Genomic DNA, 18,918 nt, shown 5'->3' on the forward strand with positions numbered 1-18,918 from the left:
CTATTTGAGCTGCGGACCAAGTTGCTCTGTCAGCCAAACGCCCTGTTTTCCAAACCTGTCAGTCCGTAATTGAAATATGGAAATTTCGCTTCTTTCTCACAAGTTTGCCGTCGATTTCAGGCATGAAAGGGACAGGTCGTCGCGAAAATGGTTCGACCCGTCGTCGGTGCGTTTTGGTAATGTTTTCGTTATGATCTACGGGATAACATAGTTATTTTGTGTTGCATCGATAACCATAAATATTAATAAATATTATAGTTAAATATTTTCACATATTATTTCCTCACTTCTTCTTGTGTTCAAGACTTGCTACTTCGTGACATTAAGGACACCCCAAGTGACCGTACGCGTCCAATGCTTGCGGTTCATGTATCTCCGTATCAGGGAAGTTCAACTGCGCGCCGGCTCCCTCCTCTTCGCTCCATTTCGTCCCGAAAAAGGCATTATCACCGAGTCGGACCACCTCCGGACTTCCGCCATAATTGCTCATTACTCCTGGAGATGGCCTGTCCGCTCTGGCCGCGGCGAAACCGGCACTGCTGCGCCGGAATTAGCGGCCGCCCGCCGCGATCGGCGCCGTGCTGAGTATATGGAACAGCGGCACTGGTGGCGCGGCGGCGACAAGGGACGGCGCTGGGCAGAAGACTTCTCACCTGCGGGCGAGTGCTGCTTACTCTGTGGTCTCACCCATTACCGGCGGAGAAGGAAACGATGCTTCTTCCCGTGCGAAAAACACTCCCATATGTCAGCGGGACGGAAACTGTTGTCCACTGAGAGGCTGGTGTTCCCGGCGCTCGGAGATTATTTTTGGCCGCCGTAATGGGTTGTGGTTGCGCTTGTTTACGGCCAAATGAAGTTTTATGTTTACTGTTATGGGCATTAGTCTCGTGTTTGTAGCGATATGAAGTTTTCATAAAGTTTAACGGCATCGACCGTTCGTTGTGTCAACACTAATCGTCACGTACCTCGATTTATCACAATTTTGGCCGCTGCCGTATTATTGCTGACGTCTTGCTTCTGGTGTCACCTCTGGCGGTGAGTTTCACACCGGAGTTGGCTCGTATAAAAACAAACTTGCTGCGTCGCACATTTGCCACAAACTGGCGGCAAGCAGCCTGTCAGCGCGATCAGTTTTACAGCGAAACTTTTGACCCGGGGGACTGCTTTATCACAGCGCGGCTGAAGGATCAGTGCTCCCTTCCGCCTCTCCCCTCTCCTCCCCTCCCCTACCCCCACTCTTCCCTCCCGGGCGCGTATTTGGCTCCCCTCGACAGCCGGGGATCGTGCCATTGGCTTATTTAGCCTCAGGAGGTCCCAGCTGGGTAATCGCAGCGATGCAGGGGCAGGTCCAAGCTGCGGTCCGATCTGCGGTACGCGGGGAGCCATGGACGCCGCCCTCCCACACCAAAAGGCGGCAACTGTTGCTATGTGGGCGAGAAGTGTGGGAGTTTTGTGGTAATGCTTGGAAGTCCGCAATGGTCATTCATATTTCCAAGCAGGTAATTGCATCATGGCGTCCTAAATCGTACGAGAAATGTGTTAAAATCTTGAAATAGGTTGAAGCGAATCGGGAAAATGGATGTACAGTCTGTCTTAAAAGTACCGCGCAAAGTGACGGTGGATCCATCGAGCCTCACTGAGCAAGGGCCTGCTAAATTTTGATCACCGAAGCAATGGACATCCTCGTCCATTCCCTAGGTCAATTGGTCGGTGACTTTCAAATTAAAGCAGGCCCTTTCTCGGTCAGGCTTGATGGATCCACCGTCACTTTGCGCGGTACTTTTAAGACAGACTGTACAAATTGGAATTGGAAATGTTTGGACTAACCTTATTGCAATGCATAGCATTTGATCATCATAAACACACAGTTGAATATAGAATCTAGCGTGCGAAATGGAGTTAAAAATAATTCCAGCTGTTTTATTTTAACCGGCTGTTACCTCACCATGACCCATGGTTATTGACTATTCCAGGAAACTGCTTGATCCAGCCTGTCTAGTCTGAGCATTCAGCACTCACAGTCGGTACTCCTATTCAATGGATCGTGTCATGCCATGCTTTACATTCGTCAGCCCTCAGGCAGTCTCCGCGCCGCACCTCGCCGCTGTTTACTCCGGCTGGTACCGTCGATTTTATCGATCTGCCGTCAGGGCACCCGATGTGTGACGTCATTTGCCGAGGGGGAGGGGGGGGGTGTCACACATGTGTGCCACGTTCTGTGCCGACCGGCCCGGCGGCTGAGCCCGCAGTGGTAGCCAGGTGCTTGTGTCGACTGTTACGACATCAGTCCCAGTGAGGGAGAGAGTGAAAATGTGGAGAGAGCGCGACTGCTTCAGCTTCAGCGAGCTGCGCCATGCTCTGTAGGTGCCGTTTGCTCAGCTTTTCACTGGGTTCGCCTGGGTCGTGGATTTGACTGATTTTAGAGGGCTATATATTTCAGTTTCGTGGTACATATTTCAGCTCCTCCTCTCCTGAGTTGCTCTGTTTCTGTCTCTGTTTCTGTACGTCTCCGTCTTGTCTGTCTGTCTGCCTGTCTGTCTGTCTGTCTTCTCTTTCGCCCTCTCTATCTAGCTTCTGCCTGCTCCTCACCTGCCTTTTTTATTAAATGATACGTTTTTGCCGTTTTCACGCCTTGGGGTATACGCTTCCTCCCCCACTACTCCCACTGTTTTGTCAGTATCTCTTTGTTTGGGTTCCGTCTCCCAATTATACTCTACTCTCGGGCAGTTAGTCTCTTGCTCTAGTTTCCTTTTTTATTCTATCTTCTTCTGTTCACTTGCAACCTACAGCACCCTAACAAGTTATATTTGTTTTGACATGGTCTTTTTGTGTCTCGGAATCCGTTAGATTGCATTTTTTCCCTGACTTTGTTCTGATAAGTTAGAGCTGTCGAGTTAGAGTCGGGTAGTTGGAAATCGTTCATGATTTGCCTGCTCCTGATCAGTGTCTAGTCCCATTCGCGAATGGTTGCTGATCAGCATTGCTAGCCTCTCTTTATAGGCATGCACTTCTAAGACGGCTGTTTCCTCCCCTCTATCTCACATCTGAAGTGTCTCGGCACCACCAATTTTGTGATCATCGGGACGACTGTTCCCATGGTGACTGGTGTCAGATTGTGTCACAGTTAATACCACGGCAAGATTTTAGGCATGAATGTTCTACAACGCCTTTCCATTCATAAATGTCTACTGACTACAAGGTACAAGGACTTTTCATTTCAATCAGATTGGCAATCAGTCCGTGCCTCCTTTGCTGTTTCAATGACTTAAAGCAATCGTGGAATGGGCCAAGCAGTCCGTTGATTACATATGTTACATAACGCCTTTCGTATTTCGCATCAGACTTATTCCTAAACACACCATTACTATTAAAAAACTTGTGCTACCCACTTCTCTATTTTCGTTCGCAATGCCCGCTGGGCAAAAACCTTTTCACTCTGCACTTAAGCGGCTCTTTGTGAGCGTGGGTCGGCTCTCTGAAGCGCGCCGGTGGAGCGTTGCCTCCTCCGGCCGTTCATTAGTCCGCTCATTACGGCAGGCCCGTGCCCCTCAGAAAATCGACCGGCGCGCCCGGGCCGCACAGCCCCCCTCCCCCCGCTTCACCGGCGGACGGCACAGGGGGTCCGGACTGATCCCTCGCGGTCCGATGCTCTGCGGTCCGGCTCTTCCCGGTCCGACACTCGAGGTCCAGAGCCTTGCAGCCCCGACCTTCAGCCCATCGCAACTTAGAGAGACCCGTATGTAATGCATGGGGGGGGGGGGGGCGCTGAATACGTTCAAAGAACGGCAAGTCGCTTTAATAACAGCCTTTTCTTGCTTCCTATTTGTCTTTAGCGGACATTGCGTTTCAGCTCCTCAACAAGCTTTCTGTTTCATCTATTATTCCGTGTTGTTCCTTGCTGTGGCGAAATAGTTAAGTCTCAGGTAAGTTAGGAGATGTTTAAATGGTTGCCTCGCCAGGTAGACGAACATCATTGACATAAGGAACGCGCCTTCCGTCCTCATCATTCTCTAATCTCTTTCCCTTTCCTCCCGTCGGACCTCTAGCTGTGACCCGGTTCCCCCAGCTGCCCCCACTGCCCTCGGGGCACCGGACGGAGAAAGGACTCGCCTCAGATCCCTCCCCTCGGCGATCCAGCGGCTGCCCGCGCCACCCGATGCATACTGATGCGGCTTTGATGGATGGCTCGCCTGCATTATATCTGGCCCCTGTCGGGATTGGCAGCGCTGTTTACGTAGACGAGTGGCATCCCGCCGCTCTGGGGTGGAAGAAGGATGCGGACTGGGAGATGGAGGAAAAAAGTCGGCTAAATATTTGTGATATCCGTCCTTTATTTCCACCTTTGTTGCTTCTGTGCTTACGTGGAACTTTATAGATAAAGACGTGGGTATTTGGAGAATATACGATACTTTCTTTCAAAATCAAAAGATATGAATCGCGAGCTTCAAGGCTACTTAGCATTTCCCCTTATTTCCACCCTCGAGCCATTATTTTTGTTGTCTGTCCCGCAGCATCAAATGGCCGATACGCGCTATCAACGATCAGAAAATTGCCTTGGGATATCTTGACGCAGGGTGGCTCGGTCTCGTACCAAGCACCGTTCGAGCTTCCCAAACGGAAAACGGTGGCTGGTGCTCAACAGCCGGCCTAGCGGCAGACATCGAAACTAGGCCGGAAACATTCGAAGCTGAGCTGTTTGCTCTGGGCTAATTTGACCCGGGCGGCCGGTCGCTGCCTCAGACACGAGACCGGAGACGACGTCCTTGATGGGCGAGACAGATTCAGTTGGCTGTGGCCTGTTAGTGGCGAGAATTGATGGTGTGCTGTTTGTAACTGCTAGGGCTAAGACACCGTTATTTTTGTTTTGTGTAAATTGTATTGGAAGTGCCGCCTGCTATGAGTTATCAGGTCTAGTGCCTGGCGGCTACTACAGGCAGGATATTTGTGGTCTGTGTGATGACATGTCAGCATCGCAGGAATTTCTTAAAAGAAATAAAACTGTCCTCCCTCGTCCATCCAAAGTGTCAAATAGTTGTTGGTCGTCACACTGGTGTCGTCATTCGTTCCGCCAGCTCCGTACTAAATAATCATTCCATCCGTGCGTGAAACACTACATATAACAACACATTGCGAAAAACTGTCCCCATAGACTGTTCCAATTAAATGAGTACAGCGTTTCCCTCATTCGTGAATTGCGGTTCATTCCCGGTGGCGCCTAATGGGTTTTATCTGATTCGCGATCTCCCTGCGAGGGAAGGTAACACGCGACGTGGCGTGTGTTCGCGCTGCAATCCAGTCTGCATAATGGATAAGCTGCAAGTGTCAGCACCACCGTGTGGAAGAGGGACACGACCGAAAAAGAACTGACTTTTATGGATACCTGGAGCGTTTTTGACACACCTTCATACATACATATATCGCCCTGATATACCCTAATGTATTAGTAGATATTTATGCATATGTCACAGAGACTGTGAGTCCATTTGTGTAACAGTCACACCTCATACACCTCAGTCATAAGTATCCAATGTCCACACAGCATTACGGTGAACAACTTTGCATTTTATTGGCGATCTATGTAGGCATAGCCAAACGGCTGCGGGCCCCTAATCGAGAATAAACATCGCTGAGAGAATGCATAGCATCATTGAGTCAACATTGCGCATCACATTCCCTATCGCTCTGTGATGTGCTATTTCCAATGTTATCTCGACATGATAACTCGGAAGGTCGATACTGATTCCTGTTACGACCATAAAATCGTGACTGTGCGATATTTATCATGGGCCGGCCGGCCAGGGTTCCCAGGCAGGCTTCGCAAATCCATAGCGGTAGCGACGCACGGAAAAAGTTGAGCTGTATGTATGTTGAGTGCGAAAGTGGATGGCGTGGTCAAAACCATTGGTGGGGGAGGGGGGAGTGAAGCATAGCCAGGGAACCGTTTTGAGCTTTGAATGAGATGAGGCATTGCCGGTCGCAGACTTTTTATTGTTCATTAACATACATTACGATCGACAAACATTGGCTGGATCGTACAAGAAATTTATTGATGGAGAAAATGGACGTTTGAGGTCCTGTTTGCATTTTAGGAGCTTATGAATAGATGACTTGGACAACTTTCTTTTCGGGATAAAAACAATGCTTATGGTACGCTTTTTAAACGCTTTTAGGAGCCTTCTCTAAACATAAATGCAGTGAACAAGTTATTTATACCACCAACGTTTTTCTTTCTCTCTTCTTTTCCCCTTTTACGAAATTAGCCACCCGTCCCATAGTCTATCTTACCACCAAGCGCTCTAGAACTGCTCCACATATCACGTCCACGCACATAAGGCTTATGATTACACGCTAGAAAGGCGCCCAGATGGGCTGAGGAGGCCGTTTAGGTCCAGATGAGCCGTCGAAACAGTCTGGCGCGGTGGTTGTTCGAAGTCGTCTTGCTGCTGGTTGTGAGCGAAATAGCGCTAGTCGAGTCCCTGCAAGTCGCATCAAAAGAAGGCGAGAGGCGTGAAGTTGAGATAAGTGAAGCGTGGCAAAGGTAGTAGACCCGGGCACAGGTGTGTTGGACGCTGTTGAGGGCCCTCGCTGTCGTTGGCGCCTGTCAGACTGCCAGTTGCTGAAGACAACGGTGACGGAATGACAGAAACGAGCGACGACGGCTCTCTGTCAGCTGCGACACGGTATGGCACGGTGAGGAGCTTCACGTTGTTTTACGGCGCCCAGCGTTTGGCGTTTTGCCGTAGAGTGCCGCAGAGTGCCGCAGAGTGCCGTAGAGTGCCGTCGCCAAGGTAGACGTCACAATGTCGGTACGATTAGCTCGGCCTTTCTCTTTAGTAAAGGCTTTACGATTGCAACAAATGAATAAAAGCAAAAGTTTGTGGTCAAACAACGCCAGTGAGTAATCCCAATTAGCTCAAAGAATCAGGCAACCAGATGGAAAAGTTAAGCTATAACAGCTAAGGTCTGACTACACGACGTCTCTATGTAAGACCTCTCGTGGCTCTATCGTCGGCTCCGTAAGCGGTTCGACTTCGGACGTCTCACCACTGTCGGTTGGATGTTTACGGGGAGCCGCTCACCACCACATAACAAACCCAGCCGGCCCAAACGGCTCAGACGGACGGGACGAAAGGGAGGGGAATAACTGAGCGAAACCCACACCCGCCGACTCTGCAGGCATCGAAATAGGGATGAGTGAAATTGATTCGGCCGCGGACACTGGGGACCGACGGTCAGAGAGGCTTTGCGGTCGCCGCGACGGATTCGGTCGGACATTTATTTTATGAGTGGGCGTTGTAGTTTTGAGGAAACAAAAACGAGAGACGACGGAGCTGAAATTGACCAAGGTCCAGCGATGGTTCTTCGAAATGTTGAAACGCGATATTGTCGCGGATCTAGCTGGAGCCGGGATGTGGACTTACGAGTGAATCCTTGTCTTTGTTTTCTACAGCGTTCCAGGAAGGCATTCCAATTTTGGGATTAACTGGAAATTAACTGAAGTGAACTGACCTGAAATATGTCGAGCAGCTGGGCGCACATCCGCCCAGTCACATCCAGTAATGTTGAAATCCAATGCAGTCGGAATACGGTCGTGGACAATTGTTGAGTGACACATCTCCTCTTTTGGTTGTCAGATAGACCATTGTAGCTGACTTGACATGTCGTAGACGATGATTCTAGATGAAAAGTTGCTCATATGTAGGACGTACGCGATAATGTGTACATTTCAAGATCATAAACCAGGTTGGGAGCAAATATGGGTGGGTAATTTTGCAATTGTTTCCATCGAACTTTATGAAGAGTTGCATTCAGTATTTGAAATAAAACGTATAGCTACCTTTCATTTTGTAATGGCAGGTCACACACACCACTGGACAACACTTCGCTAAACACACCGTGAGTGTCACACCCCACCACACAGCCCGTTTCCGTTTGTCAACACACCCCCTCCCTCCCCTCCACACCGCTGACGTCACGGTCCGTGTTTGCAGGACCGGCTCGGTGGGCCTGGGTCACAGCAGGATACCTGAGGTCACGGCCCGCGACCACCCCGACCCAGACGCCATCAAAATGTTCGTCGGACAGATGCCCCGCCATATGGACGAGAACGACATCCGGAGTATGTTTGAGGAGTTCGGTCCCGTCCACCAGATCAACGTACTGCGCGACAAAATCACCGGGCAGAGTAAAGGTCAGTCGGGGCGAGGGCATGGCGAGGTCATAAATAGAGGCATGGAATGTGTTAGGTAAAAGGCAAACCTGTAGAGGAAATAAGATGCACGGCCACGGGTGTAGCTGAGCTGGCTAGTGATCATAGGAGGAACATTATTTTTCTAAGAATATCAAATAAATTAATTGACCCTATTTCTTTTTCAATTCCCCAACAGTCCCGGGGGTCCTCTAAGCCTCCGCTGGCTGGCTCAATCAGCTGTTTCCGTTCCGACCATCCATGTAATTTGTATCTGTCTGGACGCGGCTCTGGCGGCACATACACCTCTGCGGGGTCATTGCGGCCGGCCTGCAGCCGCTTCCAATCCGTTTTGGTTGGGTGGACGATCCGATTGAGCGGTGGACTGGCGGTCGGAGGAGCGGTCTCCGGCGGCTCGGCCGGCCGACCTGACCTCAGTGGCGGCCGATGATAGAGCTATCAATCCACATCAGCGCCAGGAGAGACCGGCTGAGCGGCCCTCCATTACCGACAGACACCTGGGAGAGCCGCGGCTCAAACCGGCATGGGGAGCGGTCGGGAGGAACGCTGACATTGCGGTGGTAGAGCGGATTTGGTGTAACGGATTTGGTATACCTAACTGGGTGGAGGGGTGGGGTCTGAAACTGCGGGAATAGGCTGATGCAGCACGGACTGGATGTAGAGGCGGCTTCTGAAATTGCTGCTTTGGGCTGATACAGCAGGACTGGGTAATTTATAGACATTTCTGTGTTTCCAATCGAATGAATTTCAAAGAAAACACAAATGCCACTGATGTGTCACTGATTGCGCCTTAATCTAAAACTGCTGTGAATAGCATGCTTTGGGACGAGAACTTGTAAGGAGTTCCCAAATCAAAATTAAATGCCGAAGCTGAACAAGTGACAGCTATCTTGATAGAGCTAGAAAGTATGAGTTGACATATTTTTTATATGATAAAGGTCATCCTTCATCTTTTCACAACTAGGTACTGACCTTGACATCAACCTGTAAAGCCACGCTGCCGTGTCGGCTCGTCGGCCGAGCATTCCGGCTCACCTTAGACTGACACGTGCCTCTGCAGCGGGCTTCTCTGATCAGCAGTCGTCGCAGCCGTCGCGCCGTCGCGTCGTCGTCGTCGCCGTCGCGTCGTATACGACCCTGGGCTGAAGCGGGCGCGGACAGGCAATGACAGCCGCGGCGAGGCGATGAGGCCCGACGGCGGCCCTATCTGTATTCGGCAGTCTCGCAGCCGGGCCGCGCCGCTCGTTCCTTTTGTTCTAATGAAAGTGCCGCCGCCCGGTCTCGCGGGGGTCGGACCGGCCCGGCCGATTGGTGCTCTGTTGCGCCCTCCACCGGCTAACTGCCGTTACCCGCTCGGGTAACGGGACGGATTCGACACGGTCCTGCCGAGACTTGAGTCACGTCAGGAGATGCGGGGAGGGGTAGAAGAGATCTAACTCGGATGGTAATCCATATGTATTATCATCTGAGTTAGGTTAGCTCTCTTCCCCCCCCCCCACATCTCAAGTGAGGAAGGTATGTACATGTGATGGATGTTCATGTGATGGTTGTTCACCTTCCTTTTTTATATTCCTTATCGTCTTCGCAGCTAAGGTGACTAGACTATGTAGATATTTGTGGGGAAGGTATTGGGTGTTGAATGATGTCTGGAGGTATTGAAAGAATGATTGAAAATGATAACTTATGAAACACATATGGTGGAAGTATTCGGTGAGCTGATGCTCAAAGCGATGGTTGATAAATGATAAGTTGAGATTTATGAACATCTGGAAAACGGGATGGTATACCATTATTATTTTCTCTTTCCTCTTCTCCACGCCAACCGAGAAAGCGTAAAACAGAGGCTAACCGCTGAAGAGCCACGATTAGCACCGCTTGCGATGTCCACACATGCGCACACGCATCCCAACAAAAAGTACAAGCACTCACGCAAACTGCGCACACGCAAATCACCGGAGCTCACGAAAGACAGGCATCAGCACGAGCGCATCCTATCAGCATGAGGCACTCTGATGCCCGAAAACAATTGAATCAGCTGCACAAACTTCAGCCATATCATTATTGAATTTCAATCACCACATCAACGAGGCCCCCATCATGTGGAAACGCCACTTCCACCAACGGCTTTTGTTCGGCCATTTCAAAACCAATACGGCCAGTACCATGCTCGCTCATCGAATTCCTGTGTAGCCTGCCAACGCTCACCGAAGTTATTGCACCTTGGACATCATGCAACCATTCCCAAACCACTACACACATTCTTTATTGCAGGTCTCACCGCTATTAAATCGATATATCGACTCAATCGATGGTCGCAGCAGGCGGCAGCGCGGGGCACCTGTGAACGACCCCTCCCCCGCCCCCTCCTCCCCACGAGGTGACAGGCCTGGCGGGACAAAGGGGCGGGCAGGGGAGGCAGAGTGTCGGGAGGAGTGCCACGAGCACCCCTGTCCGGCCCGGACGCAGCGTCCCGGAGCGTCTTGCAGCGACTCCCGTCGGCACAAAGGGCCATCGACTAAGCGGTGCCTGGCCCGGTCGAACGCAGGGCCATACGTTACCATGTAGCGCCGATCGGGGAGCTGCGACGGGCACCCGCCGGGGGAGGGTGTGGGGGGGGGGGGGCGTGGGAGAACGGTCATACGGGTCAGGGGAGGGCGAGAGGCAGCTGCTTCAGGGCGCGTCCTAGGGTCGGACGGAGAACGTTTTGCGATGGTTTGTTGAGTTACCTATATTATGGTTCATTGCCACTTTGTCTCGAAGGTCTGTCACCAATGGCACGTTTTTGACGATAGAACTTAGCGAAATAAAGAAGTGTATGCTATCATTGTAGAATTTCTCACAAAATTGACCTTTTGTAAATATTTCTGCTTGCACAAATCTATTTCATCAGATTTCTTCTCTACATAGGCCTCCTGCGTTCCATCTCGCTCTCCACAAACCTGTTACCCATTCCCCGTTTCCATGACTCACGCGCCCTCGGCGTCTGTCCCTTCCAACCCATTCACACCACACAACCCTTCCCCGACTCCCTGGGGGCAATCGGTTACAATCGCCGCCGCGGCCACCCCCCGCCGCACCCGGCGATTAAAAGCCACGGCAATATCGGTAATACCTCGGACGGTCGCATCGTTTCCTCCGAGGCCAATAATGCCGTACGGCTCGCGGCGGTGGGGGGGGGGGGGGTGATCGGTCGCGAGGGTAGGAGTGGGACGTAAATAATGCAGCCACCACGGTGCCTCCGCTGCCCTGTTACACTAATGGCTGGCCGCAGCCTGTCGGCTGGGTGCCGGCGATACCGAAGCCAATTTGGCTGCCCTGATAACGGCCCGTTACGCGTTGTTTATTTGGCGGCTGTTAATTCTGCACGGACAAATTATGCGGCATTAATGTTCAGCAATGACACGTGTTCGAAAGGGTTGCTAGGAAAAGGACAGTTATAGTCTCATGAAATCACATATAATCAAGGTCACCGATATGAATAATGAGGCGAACATTTACTTAATTGTTTGCAAAGTGTGATGCATTTATTGGTTTTCGTGAGCTGTTCACCTGATTGCCCAATGCCCATTAGCTCGCTACCTCATTGCAATTTTTTCTGCGTTACAAATCGCCGTGCTGGAAGCTCGAAGGTGTATTTCAGTGGTGGTGACCGACAGACGGAGTGTCGAGTTAGTACGTTATTTTTGGGCATTAATGTATCCATCGTCAACTAACCGCATCGTTTTTGTTTTATTTCAGGCTGCTGCTTCGTGACGTTTTTCACGAGAAGGGCTGCTCTAGATGCTCAGAATGAGCTTCACAACATCAAAACTTTGCCTGGGGTGAGTAACTCGTGACTGAATCTGAATTAACTAGTAGTGTTGGTTTCTTTTATTTTCCGCTAAATGTTAAAACTTTTGTTTGCCCTGTAGAATGTAGATATTTTTTTTTTGTTCTATAGAAAGCTTCGCATTAATATTTCTCACCTGTAAATGAAGGTAAATGGATTAATGTTTCTTAAAGCATCTGCAGCATATTTTAGTCGCGTTTCATTCATATATTTATAATAAAAAACTTATAACACATCAGTGAAGGTATTTGTCACAAATTGATGCAATGATTTAATGTTTTTTGCGACACATACCTCGTTAAAAAAAATGTTTTTAAGGATGAAGTAATACTTTCTTTAAATGCGTGCTTTTGCACGGTGTAACTTTCCAAGAACTGGCGAGTTTTGAACGTTCTGATGTTAAAGCTGATTACCGTGCTTAGGTAGATCATCAAACACGTCTTAAATCCCACTTCCTTGGTATCCTGGCGCAAGCACATCAGCCTAGTGCCTTCATGTTTAATCCGTATCCACCTTAGGCACGTGCAGCCATCCCCAGCGAATGAGGAGGGGGGGGGGTGCTACCGACCAAGGCAACGACCATTGTTTTCCCTGCTGGCGTAGAGCTCAGCAGTGCAGCTGACGACCCACTCCGGTGTATAGTGAACAGAAGCTCCGCCTTTCTCCTGAATACCGCCAATTAATTATTCTCCACCGCGAATCGACCTGCGAACACACCGGCACACGGCCGGGCTCACACACATACACACACGAGACAAAGAAGGTCGCTAATTGAGACACGCTCTGAAAGGAGCGCCCTGTGACGGTCGTCGACAGTGACAGAGCGAGAGACAGAGGGGCAGACGGTGCCTTGGTGGTGCCACCACACCGCACACAAAGCCGATTGATAAGCGTTGACTATTCACCGGGGAATGAGAGTGAATGTAATTATTAAATAAATATACAATATCTTATGACAAAGTTTGCAAAATTAATAAAGCATTAGTTGTAGACTGTAGTATCTAATATTTAAACATTTTCGAATTTTGAATTCCAGGTATGATATGAATGATAAATTCTACATGATATGAAGTCCATAAAGCGTGAATGGCCATAATAAGCGTCAGGTGTGTACTGTGGTGCTTGGGCACTGGCTCTACTGAACCCCATTTTTTCTTACATAAATCGAAGATTGAAATGAAACAAAATGTGAAATTGATATCATAATTCAAAAATCATTATATATTCCTCAAATGTTTACATTGAAGTTCAAGAACAAATGAAAAACTGCGGCTGTGCAAACCGGAGCAAAGCCACCGTTTGCCGAGGTCTGGTCGGGCAGCCTGAGCTCTCCACTGTGCCGCAATGCTCGCGTGCTCGGCGGCACAGCCTACCTTCCCGCCGCCCGCCTCGGCTGCTCGCTAACTGGCGGTCGGCTGGCAACTAACGAGACGGTGGAGAAAATTGTGAACTGACGGTGAGAATGTTAATGCTTATTGATGTTAAGGATATGCTTCTGATGCGTCTCTAACGTTTTATTCTCATTTCAGATGCATCATCCCATACAAATGAAGCCGGCCGATACAGAGAACAGAAATGGTAAGTCCAACTTGATGTTTACTTTGAAATATGATGATCAAACTGAAGAGGAAAATACCTTTTTCGATATGCCAAATATCGATGGGTGTAAACTATTTACAAGCATGTTTGCTCTGAAGCTTGCTTATAAATTTTAAGAGGCAATCGTTTCATAGCACTTCAAGGGAGTGTTTTGCATTTGCATGACCACGGAGATTTATAGATTGTTCACAGGTATTCTAACCTTCTTAACAGTTAAAGAATGGAATAATCTGCTGAAAGGAAACATTTCAAAACTTTTAACATATTGCAGCTTCTTGTTCATTTATCCCAAAAATAACATATTTCTCCCAAACTTCATAACCAATTTATCCTGTAAGACATTTTGAATATATGCAGCTGCCTGCACTTAAATGTCGACTTCACTGAGAATGAACTTGCACGTGACCACTTAAAGTCCCATTCATTTAATCATTTTGCTTTTCAGAGTGGTTTCTGATGTGATACCTATACGGACTGAAAATGCCTTTGTCTTGCCAGCTATTTCATGGCCATGCTGAGAACAGAAGAGTCTTTCGAAGTATTGTTACTCTACATAAAAACGTTCCCAGAATAAGTTTCGCAACTGCCATATTATTAATGAAACGTTTTCAATTAAAGCGAAGCAACATTTCACCTTTATTACTTTGTGGTCCTGATGTCCACTGCATTTTTATTTTTAACATATGATAATTGTGTGTTGCTTGTCAAATGCAGCAGAAAATAGGCTCAGCAGCAGATCCATAACGTTTTGCTAAATGCATGCAGATTATATTTCTCAACGTAAACCTTCTGCAGCATTATAATCAAAGCGACATTGCCTGGACCAAGAGCACTTGCTCTCTGTTTATAACGATAACACTCGCCCAGCGGCTGCATTCAAGCACACCCGAAATGAACGTTTTCAGCGCTGCCGCTGATCGCGATCGCTCTTTGTCTCGCGCGATCAATTCGGCACGTCGGCCGTATATTCGCGGGCCGCCATGAATCCCACCGTATAGATGTCATTCCCCTGTCTGTCAGAGTTCACTGTGAAGCCAAGCGCACCATCCGTGTCGTCTGGGCCACACGGCCAATCGGTGGGCCAATCTGCGAATTCAATGTCACGCTCCATTGAGCGATACTCCCGCGCCATCTGTCCAGCCCCCGGGCCGCCGGAGCTGCCGATGGTGGGCCCTATCGCGGCAGTATCTCGGCGAGACGCGTCTCGATGATTTGTTTCGGTCGTTCCGACGCGGTCGACTTTTTCTGAAGAAGATTGATCCGACATCGCGCCGGCGCGCGCTCAAGCTAAATGTGTTACTAAACTTGAGATATATGTTTTCTGTCGGCGCGGGGTGCCTGACGAAGCCATTATACGAATTGCTGGCGGCCGGCTTTGGCGGCGCTGACAGGATGACATGGCCGGCCGCAGTAATCCGCCTCGACAGTGATGACGCTGCCCACTGACTGGCTGAAAACAGCAACACGCCTAATCCGACCTCGGAGGAAGGCTTTGTCAACCGTCTGCCTTTGACAGAAGCGGAGCGAATGGATGCTACAACAGCCCGGCTAAGCAGAACGTCTCTGTAACAAAATGAGACGGCTAAATGATGGATCGGGCCGAGGCGAATTACCGTGAAATCGAGGGATTCCCGTCCAATTTACGAGGCCGCCACGCGCTGCCGGCCGGTCGGGACAATTTGTTCGTCACTGGGACACCGGGCGGAGGATGAGCTTAGATCAACGACGGGATCATCCTCGGGCCTAGAGTATAGCTTATTGCTTTGAGACTAAGTTTTAAGTAAAAACAGGACGACTAATGATATAGCAAACCTCTGCAGTGTGAATATGTGTCTCTTTGTTATTATCCAACTTTGGACACTTGTTCACTGCGTTGGCCAGGCAAAATGTGCTAAGAAATTCTGAGGCATGGATCCTAAATAACCAAGCAGACATCCAAGCAGTCGAAACTCATAATTTGCGAATGAGTAGCTCACTTAGGCAATAAGCATGTCATTAGCGTTAAACGAATAGAGCCCTTGAGTTGGCCAACTTTATCTCGTTATGTGGTTTGACTTAGCTCGTGCTTGATATTTCCAAACTCAATTTAACTTGTGGTCGGAGGCTAAACTTCTACAGATGTTGTTCACAGATCGTTTAATTAAACTGAGGCCTCTCATTTCGTTTTTGCTTTCTCTCTCCAGTTTTCCTCCTTTTTCCATTGTTTTTTTTTTCTCTCTCTCTCTCTCTCTCTCTCTCTCTCTCTCTCTCTCTCTCTCTCTCTCTCTCTCTCTCTCTCTCTCTCTCTCTCTCTCTCTCTCTCTCTCTCTCTTTCTCTCTCTCTCTTTTCACCTATTCGTCATCCATCACGATAGAAACGGCGTTTACTCTTGATTCATCCTCATCTCACGGTATATCTCCCTCTCTTAAATCATCCGATGGTTTTTCTCCGAGGTCAGTAGAGATGTTTACATGTAAATCAAATTATCTACTGTTGTGAAGTGACACGGATGTATTAATAACAGAACAAAGTAGGTACGCGGCGTCTAACTATTCAATCAGCAAGGCGATCGTGGCCAATGCGAGCGGGTCTGGTCTGCCGGTCCCCGGGGAATCCGTGCCAATCAGTCTCTTTGAGGCGGCCTCATCGGAATGGGCTGGGGCCGGGACAATCAGCGCAGCAGGAAACGGGAGGAGACTCAATCAGAGCGCTGCACTGGGAAGAGCTCAACACGGAATAACCAGTTCGGCTTCGCGACTGTCATCTTAATTCTAAGTGGCTAAGGATATTATGACGTGATGGGAAAGGAATCTACTTTGCTTCTAAAATCATAACAAAATGCGTTGATTTTCCTTTTTTATGAACTAATGCATGTGCTTCTCTGTCACAGATGTGGCTAATATCGCTGCTCTAATGCGCGCGTTTTCTGTGTGCAAAACATGATCTCAATGCAAGCCTTGCGATAAGAAAAAGAGCAGAAAATAAACCACCCATAACCCATTCACTTTACCATGTCTCAAGCCTCCACATCAGGAGTGCCTCCAGCGATCATCCTCTGTCGTTTTGCTGTGTGGGAGCTAGTTCCGTTCTTCGGGGGCCGATAAGCGGCGGCGGAGTGGCTCGGAGGGGCTGTTCAGGACCACTGAGAGCCATTCAGCAGCGCCGGCAGCGCTGGGTGGCTACAGAAGTCACCTTTATCGCGAACGAGCACCCACCGCCGCTGCTACCACCGCCTCCGCGAACTCTATCGTCATCGCCTCCAGGGCCGAGTCTCCGCCGCCACCCGCGCCACAGCACTGCTGAAACATTTTCAGGTTATTACACGGATCAAGAGTGGATAACAAATCTAGTATAGTTCTGCTTACCCATGGTAGCGGGGCTCTCCTGTCTACGGCGTTCGTGACTAGACCTGAGCTCCACCGCCACCGTTTAGTTATCTGGCGCCTACGCTTCCATTCCGCTGTTATTTCGCCTCCATTCTTTCAACACCTTCTCACCGCCACTACACCGCCTCGAAGCACCTTTGTGCCACGTCCCTGACCGTGCTGCCGCCGCTGCCGCCTCCGTCACAACCCCTCCACGACGGCCCATGCGGCGCGCTCACCAACTTGTGCTGAGTTAGTACCGGATAGCGGCCAGCTGAAATTGAAAGCGGGCCTGCCGTCGCACGATGGATCGGCGTCGCCGGCGGTGGCGGCGGCGGTTGGTGGTGTCATTTGAGAGCGTCGCCGCCGACTATGATGTGCCGACGGAGCTACTGATGTCGAGCGCTTCACTCAGACGGTCAGAGATACCGGCTGTGCTCGTCTGGAGAGATGCTCCTCAGTCGTGGGGATATGATACTGGTTGTCCGCCGGGTGCGATTTTGATGGGGATAATCCGAGAGATGGGGCTCATTTCAGCGGTGATTAATGCGCACTTTTCTTAATCATTTGTTTCCGTATTATTACAAAGAAGATGTTACAACGTGGCTTTATGTTATCTAATCGTCCTATTTTCTTCCGTCCTGCCGTTGATATAGCCCGCGTAACGGCCTCTTAAAGACGGCATGCTTGTTTTACTCTCGCCCTTTGGTGGAGCTCCTGTCGACCGTTGGCGCCGGGAGAGTGAAGTTCTACGACTCTCCTGCGCTCGTTCTCTGATGTTATGCTGAACTCGGCACCGGCTGCGGCCACAAAGCTGAGACGACCGTCGTCAGCCTCCGCGCCCTGAGACAAGCGGCGAAAGGGTCGTCCTCAGTGGCCGGCGGCCGTAACGTCGGAGATAGCAGCTCCACCGCTACTCAGTCGTCGCCAGCTGCACTGCATTTTATCCAGTGTGCTGCCGGCGCCTGAGTGACGACGACAAAATGCACCGCTTGTATTACAATGGTGACAGGCGCAAGAGGCTCTAAAGGAATGATGCTCAGTATTTTTAGCACGACATTGCAGGCTGGTAGATATAAGAGCGAAGAGGCTGATGGGAGAACAGCAGTATCCAAATGTGTCTGAACGACTTTATTGTTTGCCAAATGGCTTGTTTTAGTTTACTTTTACTGTGCAGTATGGACAACAGCGCAAGACGTTATATTATTAAATGCACTATATTCTACACATGACATGTCTTGATATGCTAAGTTGGCATTCCACGTGCGATGAATATTCATATCCAAGATTACTTAACTACTTCATATCTGTATCGATTAATATTCCTTTCTCGCACTAGTTCGACTGTTTCCTTCCTCACCATGACCTTGACTAAGTTATGCAGAGTGATACCATTTGAAGTTCATAGCTCAAGCGTTGTGTTCAAATTCTGAGCCCGTAGGGCTTTGGGTGAGTCCAGGCACAGACAAGTCTGGCTAATACTGGGCTTAGCAGCGGCAATGTTGTACTGAAGCGATGACCTGCTAATCTTGATATCGTGCCGGGCACATGTTTGCTGAATGAGGCACGGCACACTTCCTTTATACGGTACTTCTACTCAGGGTGTGGAAATGGAAGAGACTCCGATTTTCGGTTTTACATCTCTATAAAAAGTGATAACTTTGTTCGCTCGCTTCTTTGTCCTGATGCTCTGATTCGACCCCGACCTCACAAATACTGGCGCTGAGCGCTCTCCCTTATCAGGTCTTTTTCCACTGTCCTTGTCCCTTGCTTCTCTCCTTCTTTTGTCCTTGGCTTCCGTTCCTAGTCTGCGTCGCTTTCTCTATCTCTCTCTCTCTCTCTCTCTCTCTCTCTCTCTCTCTCTCTCTCTCTCTCTCTCTCTCTCTCTCTCTCTCTCTCTCTCTCTCTCTCTCTCTCTCTCTCGCTCTCTCTCTCT

General features: G+C 49.5%; 1 protein-coding gene across 5 annotated transcripts in view; it reads left to right on the forward strand.

The window, feature by feature from the left end:
* LOC122394068 (CUGBP Elav-like family member 1) overlaps positions 1–18,918 on the forward strand; it is a 103,926-nt gene that overhangs the window by 39,408 nt on the left and 45,600 nt on the right. For 3 of the 5 annotated variants that reach the window (XM_043390626.1, XM_043390627.1, XM_043390625.1), the window contains 3 exons: positions 7,992–8,191; positions 11,948–12,030; positions 13,568–13,616. In XM_043390626.1, the coding sequence (XP_043246561.1) occupies positions 7,992–8,191; positions 11,948–12,030; positions 13,568–13,616 (332 nt within the window). Of the gene's footprint in view, positions 1–2,250; positions 2,361–7,991; positions 8,192–11,947; positions 12,031–13,567; positions 13,617–18,918 lie in introns of those variants that run through there. The other 2 variants (XM_043390629.1, XM_043390630.1) reach the window with 1 other exon arrangement.

The sequence above is a fragment of the Amphibalanus amphitrite genome, unplaced genomic scaffold (genome assembly GCF_019059575.1).
Source record: "Amphibalanus amphitrite isolate SeventyFive unplaced genomic scaffold, NRLGWU_Aamphi_draft 000571F_arrow, whole genome shotgun sequence".
Lineage (NCBI taxonomy): Eukaryota > Metazoa > Arthropoda > Thecostraca > Balanomorpha > Balanidae > Amphibalanus > Amphibalanus amphitrite.